Source organism: Orbicella franksi, chromosome 10 (assembly GCF_964199315.1).
Source record: "Orbicella franksi chromosome 10, jaOrbFran1.1, whole genome shotgun sequence".
NCBI lineage: Eukaryota > Metazoa > Cnidaria > Anthozoa > Scleractinia > Merulinidae > Orbicella > Orbicella franksi.
In genome coordinates this window covers 15,363,899-15,375,768 of record NC_138154.1, presented here as the reverse complement: position 1 = coordinate 15,375,768, position 11,870 = coordinate 15,363,899, and the positions used below count along the sequence as shown (strand labels likewise).

The following is an 11,870-nucleotide window of genomic DNA, read 5'->3' as shown; positions in this document are numbered from 1 at the left end:
TATAGAGAGGTATAATACAAGGGTAAAAGAGCTGTCAGAGTTGTTGTAGTGTGCAGGTAGTTTGCATGGTTAGCAGGCAGATGAAGGAATGGTTATGCTTCTGTAAGGGAGGACATTAAAGCGCACGGATGAAAGGTTGACCCTTAACAACAGATAGTCGCTGATGAGGACACTACTTCGTGGTTGTGTACATTAAAGTGGCTGGTGCCAGTCCCAAGCGCGCGTTAGAATGAAAAATTAAGAAAGCTCCGAATAAAAGGGATGAAGTTTTTGTTCCTGTTGATCGGAGGCGTGTTACCTTCCTTTGGCATCTCCTGCATGGAATTATTAAGGGTTGGTAAAATACATGACATCACAGGCTTTTAAATAGCCCGAATTTTAATTGCCATCAATGGAATCCGCTTATATTTTATTTATTTTTTTCTCTTTCCAGTTACATGACTTAGCAAATATCGTTGTAGTTTGAAAAAATAGACTGGACCAAAAATGGAAGAGACATGGCAAAGAGCTAATGTATGGAAGTCATAGAGCCTAAAAAATGATGTTTAGAAATTTCCCATGACAGTGAGAAATGAAAAGGAAATTGCAGAGTTCAGAACAAACGCTAAACTAAACTTTTGCCATGCCGTGTAAAAAGAGAAAAAAAAATGACACTAAAGGTGAAGAAATCGAATTTACTAATTGCCAAACCTTATTCAGGGTATCGATAAACAGAATACCACTATTCATCTTCCTTTGGTTTTTGGCCTTTTTCGGTCTCTTTTGTGTATTTTTTTGCCTATAAGCTCCTTTTGTTCCCGTAGGGAAAGTTTTCAACGAATAGACAGAGTAGTTTTTTACTAATGGTTTAAAACGGGTCATTTTTGTGCTTAGATTACGACAGGAAAAAAAAATCGTAGATGTATTGTGGGTATCTCTGGTAAAATGTGTCCCATCATGCCTGTTTAGGTTTGCCTTGTGACACGTTTTCCCAGTTCCTTCGATAATCATCAAAAACGTCTTCTGACGTGTATGGTTGCCTATGGGTGCCCTGGCAATTTTTGCATAATTTCTTTATTTTTGGTTGTTTTTCCCAATTGAGTTTCTTATTCTGAAAGTAGATATTTTCCTCTCTTTTATTTTTTATCTATATTACTGTAAATCCTCGAATTAGCGCCCGGGGCGCTCATTTCAAATTTAGAAGAAGACCGAGAGCGCTTATTTAAGGAGCAGGGGGCTTATTTAATTTTTCCCAAATCGTGGCCTGACATGATCATTTTTTTGATACATCATCTGCGCGTAAACAACAACATAAGCTGTTTATTGACATAAAAAGCTTCAGTTAAAATCGCGGCGCCGTCAGTACTTAACGTGTTCAACGTGTTCACTTAACGTGTTTACAAACTGAAACAATGTAGCAATACTACATGACGAAAACTATACATCCTTTGTTGTGTCATTATTCGTCCACAAAATGGGGGAAGGGGAGGGGGCGCTTATTTTAAATTACAGCTGATAAGAGGGGTGCTTATTCGAAGGGGGCGCTTATTCGAGGGGGGGAGACGCTAATTCGAGGATTTACGGTATTTCAATTTAACCTAAAATAAAAGTATATGGTATAACAAAAACAAACAAAAAGCAGACAAACAGACAAACAAACAAGAATATACCATTTGGCCTTGGAGTGCCATAGCCCACAATGCATTTCCCGAGCACACCAGCAATTAAGGATGCCATTTTGTACACATGGGCCATGACACTCCTAAGCCACAAGCTTTGTTTTTACTATACCGGCGGTAAAAAAAGAAAACCCTGTGCTTTGTTCTAGGCTAAACTGAAAAAAATATATAAAAATGTAATATAATATAATTCTTTTGACATTAAAGACGAATAAACAACTGAAAAACAACAACAGATAATTAAGAAATTACCCAGAATACAATCATCATGCCAAAGCTGATGGTGTCTCAAGTGACAAAAAATCCATTCTCCCTCAAAGCTAGTTTGATTGGTTAGGAGTCAATGGGTTAATGAGCCTCAGCAACTTTTAATCCAACTGTTTGATTGGTTAACTTTTTTCTGTTGACTTTTGAGATATGGAATGAAACAAAATGAATATTTCAAAGCCTGCTTCCAAGGGTACAAGGGACAGATTCATGTTTAAAGAGCTTATTAGTTTTTAGCTGATACTAAGGAGTGAAAACATGGAGAATTTCAGCCTGGTTAGATAGGGGGAAGAGAAGATGAGATTTAAGCCTGACTTCTTAAACAGATTCTCTTGAAATGGAGTTAACGATAACAATATTTACATGTACATGGAGAAAGTGTTAGTCAGGACTGAAAATTCCAATTGACTTTCATCACAAAGCTGAAGTTAAATTCCATCATGAAGAACAGCATCACAGCATGACAGTGGGCTTCAGCATGCCATACAACTACAATTATCGCTAACAACAGTACCTGCAACCCTGGGTTGTTTAGCATCTGGATGGTTACTTGAATGTGGCAACTCTCTCTTCCCAGCTGGTATGTCTGTAAGGAAAACACATTGTAAAATTTGACTGTGCTGGTAAAAATGATACACAACAGTGAACTACACTTTATAGAAATAACACGACATCACTGTAGTGGTTCTTTAATTATGGATAGCTACAAAAAACAGTAGATATTGTATCAGGGAAATAACTCTTATTAGTGAAGTTCTGTTTTTTTGGAAAGTTTAACTAATTTAATTAAAACAAACACAATAGAATATGATTTTTTTAAATCAAATATTCAACTTACAATAGAGCTCTACCCCCAAACAGTTTTTAGTTTCTCTGTTCTTGTTTTTTGTGGCAATATTGTCAGAATTTTGTCTCCAAATTGTTTGGTTAGTTCAATACAAGTTCAACCTAATTTATACTATTTTGGGACTTGAAAATGCAGGTGGCCATTCGCAAAGTCAATTTTTTTTATTTATGTTCACTTTCTACCACTTGCCACTTGGTCTTCATGTAAAAAGGGTTAAAAGATTAACCTAAAAGCTGTAGGTGAGCAAAGTTTCTTCATGTTTTTGCACTGGATAAGTACCTAAAACTGACATTAAATTTTGTCCCTAAGCCTCTAGAGTGCACAGCAATCCTGTGTGAACTTGTTTAGGTTTTCAAAATTTCACAGGGGGTGCTCTCAGAACTCATAGAGGAAATACCGTTACCTTTAGGGCCCCTCCTTAGCTAAATCTATACCTATGGGGATGATTTCATAGCAGTAACCAAAACACCTTGATTTACATCATTTAGGGTGTTCTCACAATGACATTTTTTTCCATCTCGATATATTTGCCACAATACAATAGTTTGTACTTAAATATATGATTTAAAGAATGCAATGTTCCTTAATCCAGGGCTGTCACTTATTTTTCAAGTAGGTGGGGAAATGAAAAAAAAAATAGCTGGGTTGGGGTCTGCCTACTTCACAAATTACTGACTACCCTGGTTCAAGACGTTGTACTGTAAGAAAGTGAATCATATAGTTTCCTTACAACAAAATTCTTTGGCCAAGATATTCAGCCCAACTCTACTATGACACAAGGCCTCAAAGAGTTCATGATAAGGTGTAGCTGAAGTTGTTGTATTTCTCCAGCGAAGTAACATCTGAAATGGTTTATCTTCTGCATTAGCAGCTATTCCTTCCAATACATCATGAGGAATGCCAAGGCGAATTCCAAGTCTTTTCCACACTGCGCCAATCTGTAACGCCAAATCATCTAGTTCAAGGTCACTAGGTTTGCCATTTTTAAAAGCATCTGTATCTGAAAGAGGAGAAGCTTGCAGTTAACCAATGATGGAATTTTAAAACATAATAATCCAAGTGATAAAAACATCATCTACAGAGATCACCATTTGGCTGAAAAACAAGGAAAAGATATTTCTTCACAGATTTCCTTAAAAGTCGCCTTTACATATAAAAAAGCAAACACATTTTATAAAATTAAGATCTATAAACTATGTGGTAAATGGTAGTTAACATTAAAACGACTTCTGGATGTTTTTAACAAACCAAATCCTCACAACAGCACTTTTAGTGTCCCTGACAGCCCTTCTCTGGTTTAGCCAAAATACAGACTAAGGACCTGTTCACATGGAAGTGTGGGACCTCAGGCAGGGGAGGTCCCCTGCCTTGGTGGGGTAATTCAATGATACGTTGAAGCAGCAAACGTGCCAATTAAGCTTTTCACGCCAACTTTGTAACTTGTTACTTTTGTTTTCCCCACGACGGTATGTAAAATGAAACTCTTGTTTTCTCCAAAATACACGGAAAATGTGAAAAATGATACACAACAGTGAACTAAACTTTACAGAAATAACACGACATCACTGTAGTGGTTCTTTAATTATGGATAGCTACAAAAAACAGTAGATATTGTATCAGGGAAATAACTCTTATTAGTGAAGTTCTGTTTTTTTGGAAAGTTTAACTAATTTAATTAAAACAAACACAATAGAATACGATTTTTTAAAATCAAATATTCAACTTACAATAGAGCTCTACCCCCAAACAGTTTTTAGTTTCTCTGTTCTTGTTTTTTGTGGCAATATTGTCAGAATTTTGTCTCCAAATTGTTTGGTTAGATCAATAGAAGTTCAACCTAATTTATACTATTTTGGGACTTGAAAATGCAGGTGGCCATTCGCAAAGTCAATTTTTTTATTTATGTTTACTTTCTACCACTTGCCACTTGGTCTACATGTAAAAAGGGTTAAAAGATTAACCTAAAAGCTGTAGGTGAGCAAAGTTTCTTCATGTTTTTGCACTGGATAAGTACCTAAAACTGACATTAAATTTTGTCCCTAAGCCTCTAGAGTGCACAGCAATCCTGTGTGAACTTGTTTAGGTTTTCAAAATTTCACAGGGGGTGCTCTCAGAACTCATAGAGGAAATACCGTTACCTTTAGGGCCCCTCCTTAGCTAAATCTATACCTATGGGGATGATTTCATAGCAGTAACCAAAACACCTTGATTTACATCATTTAGGGTGTTCTCACAATGACATTTTTTTCCATCTCGATATATTTGCCACAATACAATAGTTTGTACTTAAATATATGATTTAAAAAATGCAATGTTCCTTAATCCAGGGCTGTCACTTATTTTTCAAGTAGGTGGGGAAATGAAAAAAAAAATAGCTGGGTTGGGGTCTGCCTACTTCACAAATTACTGACTACCCTGGTTCAAGACGTTGTACTGCAAGAAAGTGAATCATATAGTTTCCTTACAACAAAATTCTTTGGCCAGGTTATTCAGCCCAACTCTACTATGACACAAGGCCTCAAAGAGTTCATGATAAGGTGTAGCTGAAGTTGTTGTATTTCTCCAGCGAAGTAACATCTGAAATGGTTTATCTTCTGCATTAGCAGCTATTCCTTCCAATACATCATGAGGAATGCCAAGGCGAATTCCAAGTCTTTTCCACACTGCGCCAATCTGTAACGCCAAATCATCTAGTTCAAGGTCACTAGGTTTGCCTTTTTTAAAAGCATCTGTATCTGAAAGAGGAGAAGCTTGCAGTTAACCAATGATGGAATTTTAAAACATAATAATCCAAGTGATAAAAACATCATCTACAGAGATCACCATTTGGCTGAAAAACAAGGAAAAGATATTTCTTCACAGATTTCCTTAAAAGTCGCCTTTACATATAAAAAAGCAAACACATTTTATAAACTTAAGATCCATAAACTACGTGGTAAATGGTAGTTAACATTAAAACGACTTCTGGATGTTTTTAACAAACCAAATCCTCACAACAGCACTTTTAGTGTCCCTGACAGCCCTTCTCTGGTTTAGCCAAAATACAGTCTAAGGACCTGTTCACATGGAAGTGTGGGACCTCAGGCAGGGGCGGTCCCCTGCCTTGGTGGGGTAACCAGTCTATCCATACAATCTCTCTTTTTCTCTTGATGGTGTTCACATGTTAGGTGGGGTACCCCATGAAGGCGGGTTAACCAGTCAGCCAGTCCGGGTAACCCGCTTTGGTGGGGTGAGTTTTCTCCATGTGAAAGCTGCGGAGTGGAGTAACCTGCCTAACCGGGGGTAATCAAATCACTGCTTCTAAGCCCGCCAAAATACACGGCAGAACAACATGGCTGCCAACCACTATGGGCGTGGTGAGTTATTTCGATGATTTCGCCTCCAAAACTGCCAAAATGCTGATGAAATTGACAGTGCTGGTGACAATTTAAGCGTGGAATTGGATAGTCAGGCTGGTTAGTGGAATCACACTGAAGTTTTGGCTGCAACAATGACATTGAAGCAAAAAGCAGCTTTATCAGAACAGACTAAGAAAACAAACGCTAGTTCTTTGTTTACATGTATGTGCATGCTTAGCAACCGTGTGATTGCATTTTGGACCTCACCCCACATTCCCGGGTTAGCATGTGAAGACAAGTATTTCTTTACCACAGGTAGGTGAGATACGTCACCTCCCTGGGGTCTCCCGCTTCCAAGTGAACAGGCCCTAAATAGCCTTTACTCACAACCAGGAGCTACCGGTAATCACGTGTTGAAGTTTTTGTTCCTGTGGATCAAAGGCGTGATAACTTCCTCTGGCATCTCAAGGATGGGATTGTTACAGGTTGCTAAGGTATATGATATTAAAGGTTTTTGAATAAACCAAATTTTTCAGAACATGTTACAAGAGGACCAACATTCAAGAAAAGAACTGAGGGGAAATTCATAAAGAGGTATGCAAGAAGGGTAAAAGAGCTGTTAGACTTATTACTGTTATTGTAGTCTGCAGGTTGTTTGTATGGTTAGCAGGCAGATGAAGGAAAGGTTATACTTCTTCAAGGCAGGACACCAAAGCGCACGGATGAAAGGCTGACTCATAATGACGGATAGTCGCTGCTGAGGACGCTACGTTCATTCAGTGGGCTACTTGGGTAGTTATTCTGGCCATAGCTTCCGGATTGGTGCTACCACTACAGCGGCTTCCCGGGGACTGCCAGATCAACTAATTAAGACTTTAGATCGCTGGTCTAGTGACGCTTATCAACGCTATATCCGCACATCACCTGGCTCTCTCAGCGAGGTTTCCAGTCTATTTGCGTAGCAGGTATGGCGTTTGCGGGCTTTCTTTTACTTGGGTTGGGTGCCTCAGGTCTGGCCCCTTGGGGGCTGTGGCTTATGAGCCACGAGCCCCTATCTCTCCGGTCTGGGTCAGTCCAGAGGCCCTTTCGGCAGGCCGGGTGGGGCTCATGGCTGGGTTGCGGGTAGGGCAGGCTTTTAGAGTGCTCTTCCTACCTGGGTTTGCGGTCGGCAGCTCCAGCCCCCAGGTTCCTAGGCACCCAATGTGCTACTTACGTGTTACAAGAATAGTACCACAAGGGGAGCAAGGGGTTACCTGAAGCAAATACGTAGCTTTGCGGTGTTCACACTCAACTAGGTGGAACTTGTTTTACGTAGAGAGTACACAGGTACCTTTCTGACCCCCACCCCCACCACCTCCTTGCCTCTAGCCTAATTAATTAATTGAAATTAATTAATTAAAAAAACATTAAAGTTTACGCCTTATTGCCTTAGCGTATTACTGTCATAGCACCTTAGCATATTACTTTCATAGCACCTTAGCGGATGGCAGCTCCCAAAATCATCCCAATAGTGTACTCTGCACTAAAAATAGCATTGTAAACCACATTTTTAGTGCAGTTTTTTAATACTGTAGTGCATGCATAACATGATTATAAAGTTTCTATTTCAATTTAAAGAACTGATCAGAATTACTAAATACCTTCCACTTTGAAGCGTTTGGGATCTTGGCTGCTTGTACTTGGTACCACTCCCTTTGATTGCTGTGATGAACTCTGCTTTTCTGCTGATGCAACTAGCAAGAAAGAAAGATATTTAATGTTAGGGCAGTCTTAGAGGTAAATCTTTTGGAGGAAGTGAATAGTAACAGTGATCCAGCCTAATAGTCACCATGACTGGACATTCATATAGCACCAACCAGTGAGATAATCTCACATAGTGAAGAGCGCAATTGATAGCTCTGGCACCCAGTCACAGGGGTACTTACCCCTGCTCGGTTCACTTCCGGTTTGTATTTACCTCGGTAGTCTGCTAGGGCGTTTCCCCTTACAGAATATTAACCGACACAAACGTTGATAAGACATAATCTTAGCAGTATGTATGTTTCATGGTTGAATTTTCATTCAAGGTCCAAAAATTACTTACAATTACTGTTTTTCACGAGAGCCTTAAAGTTTTACTCTGGTGTTTTACGTTGATTTTCGTTCATTTTAAATTCAACGATACGTTGAAGCAGCAAACGTGCCAATTAAGCTTTTCACGCCAACTTTGTAACTTGTTACTTTTGTTTTCCCCACGACGGTATGTATAATAAAACTCTTGTTTTCTCCAAAATACACGGAAAATGTGAAAAATGAAACACAACAGTAAACTAAACTTTATAGAAATAACACGACATCACTGTAGTGGTTCTTTAATTATGGATAGCTACAAAAAACAGTAGATATTGTATCAGGGAAATAACTCTTGTTAGTGAAGCTCTGTTTTTTTGGAAAGTTTAACTAATTTAATTAAAACAAACACAATAGAATATGATTTTTTTAAATCAAATATTCAACTTACAATAGAGCTCTACCCCCAAACAGTTTTTAGTTTCTCTGTTCTTGTTTTAGCTAAATCTATACCTATGGGGATGATTTCATACCAGTAACCAAAACACCTTGATTTACATCATTTAGGGTGTTCTCACAATGACATTTTTTTTCCATTTTTGCCACAATACAATAGTTTTTACTTAAATATATGATTTAAAGAATGCAATGTTCCTTAATCCAGGGCTGTCACTTATTTTTCAAGTAGATGGGGAAATGAAAAAAAATAGCTGGGTTGGGGTCTGCTTACTTCACAAATTACTGACTGCCTTATTGCCTTAGCGTATTACTTTCATAGGACCTTAGCAAATGGCAGCTCCCAAAATCATCCCAATAGTGTACTCTGCACTAAAAATAGCATGGTAAACCACATTTTTAGTGCAGTTTTGTAATACTGTAGTGTAGGCATAACATGATTATAAAGTTTCTATTTCAATTTAAAGAACTGATCAGAATTGCTAAATACCTTCCACTTTGAAGCATTTGGGATTTTGGCTGCTTGTACTTGGTACCACTCTCTTTGATTGCTGTGATGAACTCTGCTTTTCTGCTGATGCATCTGGCAAGAAAGAAAGATATTTAATGTTAGGGCAGTCTTAGAGGTAAATCCTTTGGAGGAAGTGAATAGTAACAGTGATCCAGCCTAATAGTCACCATGACTGGACATTCATATAGCACCAACCAGTGAGATAATCTCAGATAGTGCACAGTGCAATTGATAGCTCTGGCACATAGTCACACGGGTACTCACCCCTGCTCGGTTCACTTCCGGTTTGTATTTACCTCGGTAGTCTGCTAGGGCATTTCCCCTTACAGAATATTAACCGACACAAACCTTGATAAGACATAATCTTAGCAGTATGTATGTTTCATGGTTGCGTTTTCATTCAAAGTCCAAAAATAACTTACAATTACTGTTTTTTACGACAGCCTTAAATTTTACTCTGATGTTTTACGTTGATTTTCGTTCATTTTAAATTCAATGATATGATGAAGCAGCAAACGTGGCAATTAAGCTTTTCACGCCAACTTTGTAACTTGATACTTTTGTTTTCCTCACGACGGTATATAAAATGAAACTCTTGTTTTCTCGAAAATACACGGAAGATGTGCTTGTGTTTTTTTGCGCCACTGGAGATAAATGAAAGAAGGTTATAAAGCTGATGAAGAGATGGAAGAGAAACGATTTTGTTTTACTCAAAATGCAAATTTTCTTTTTACCAATACACAAGAACTAATTTAATTATCTGATGGTAACGGAATACCACTTTCTTTTTCTGTTGCCACCTTTGTTGTTAACAATAAAACAATCCAAAATTAATACACATTGATATCGATTGATACAACTGAGAAGCGTTTCAACAAGAAGTATTGAAGGTAAACAGTGCTTCTCGGCCAATATTATATTGAGACGTATTAAATTAATTTGCGCTTTCATTAGGTGCGATGGAGTCTGCAGCAATATTTGAGCACTTTCCTGGTTTCTTTTGGTCTTTTTGTCACAAATTTACAGTTTGAAGAATATTAAACCAACCAACTCGAATGCAATTAAGACCTGAAATAAAAATGCCGCTAAGGAGAAGCATGACAAAGACACTAACGTAGTTTGAAAACAGCAGATGATATTTGTTGAACCGACCTATGGGTAATTCTTAAAGTGCACCTAACCCCCCAAATTTTTTTTCGCTAACATGAATCCACTTGTTATTTGAAGCATTTGGGCGAAAAAAATTGGAATTTGGTTGAATCCTCGATTTTCTATGCCCTTTCAAAGTCGCGCCTGAAGTGTTACACGACTGCGTTTCAGGGAGTCTGGGGCGGCGGTTGTTGATGACGTCTACCCAGGCACCAAACACAATGGCGCCTCAGTCAGCTCTCTGTATTTGCTCGAGAAAATGGAAAACAAAACTAATCGTTCCAGGATATTTTGGGACTAAAACGTCCAAGTTTTGTTTCAAAATCATTTTTTTTTTTTCATCACTGGAGTCAGAGTTAGGTTTCGATTCGGATGACACCGAAATAAACTTCGATCGAGCGCATTCGACAACTGTGAACTCACTGCTTAGAGCTTTGAGAACAATTTGCAATATTTCAAGTGACGACGGGGAAGACTTCTTTGCGGACGAGTTGCTTGTATATTAGGAATGGAAAGCGAGATACGAAGTGGAGGAGCAGGCAAATGAAAAGCAGGAAAGAAAACTCAAGGACTGCTTTGGATGGTAATTTCGTCACCTGAACACAAGACTCCCACGCGTGTTTATAACCCGTTTACATTTGTCCTAAGCGAGAATGTATTTTGTCAAGGTATGGCTGTGCTATTAAATCCAGTTTGTGTTTTACTCTCTGGAATGCTTCATGTCTATAAGAGCGACATAAGGGTTGCAGTTTTCGAGACTTCATGACCTCCAAAACACTGGCTTCGATCGATTGAAAATCATAGAATTGTTTGGACCTGTATTTTTGAAGCAACAGGAAGCAAGGCGACAGGAAACATTTCATGCAATTACCGATTTCACATTGCCACACGTTGTAAGTCGTACTGGCTCTAAATAACCAGTGTAAATTTTTTTCAAAGTTTGCAGTGAAATTCATCGGATAAGCGAAAAGGATGTGTTCCCTAAGCGGTCCGCAGATAATGTTATGTGGTCATTAATTTTTCGACACTAATGTATAGAGTGTTTGTCGCACTACTGATTTCCAAACCTTCGAAAAAACTTTGTGAGTGTAACAGTTTTGTTATCATGTAATTCTAAAGGATTAATCTTCGACTTTTATCTTAATCGAAAGAGAAATAAGTGTTGGTTGGCGGTGAACAGTTGCGACCTATTTACATGTCAGTATACTTGGTCGTAACGCTTCTTGATTGATCACACAACTTTGCCGGCTATGTTATAAATACTGCGGGACTGGAAGATATAGGTCGTCGATAGTATTTTGACAAATTGCTGGTTGGCTTTCAGCAGAAAATATTGAAAATGGCGTTTGAAAGTCTGCGGAACAAATTCCAGTGAGAGTTCTTCAATGGTTCTCACAGACTCCGAGTTCGCTTGTTTCGGTTCGACAAAATCAACCATCGTTTATGTCTTTATTGTAACATTGACCGATCATCGCCAGTAAATTGTACAGTATATCTTGTTTTAGATCTGGGATATTGCTGCAACAGCCGATAGCACTTCTGGAAGGCATTTCTGCGCACTTTTCGAATGTGTATTGCACCATCCTGAAGGAAAT

The 11,870-nt window shown here is 38.4% G+C and overlaps 2 protein-coding genes across 2 annotated transcripts in view; both read right to left on the bottom strand.

Moving 5' to 3' along the window:
• LOC145500099 (uncharacterized) overlaps window positions 1–353 on the bottom strand; it is a 121,699-nt gene extending 121,346 nt beyond the window's left edge. Inside the window, exon 1 of the mRNA XM_081479585.1 lies at window positions 299–353. Within this exon, the coding sequence (XP_081335711.1) occupies window positions 299–353 (55 nt within the window). The remainder of the gene's footprint in view (window positions 1–298) is intronic.
• The window catches only part of LOC145500321 (uncharacterized), a 246,823-nt gene that overhangs the window by 213,236 nt on the left and 21,717 nt on the right, over window positions 1–11,870 (bottom strand). The window contains exons 8-10 of the mRNA XM_081479823.1: window positions 9,106–9,198; window positions 7,751–7,834; window positions 2,440–2,511 (exon numbers count right to left, since the gene is read on the bottom strand). Of these exons, the coding sequence (XP_081335949.1) occupies window positions 2,440–2,511; window positions 7,751–7,834; window positions 9,106–9,198 (249 nt within the window). The remainder of the gene's footprint in view (window positions 1–2,439; window positions 2,512–7,750; window positions 7,835–9,105; window positions 9,199–11,870) is intronic.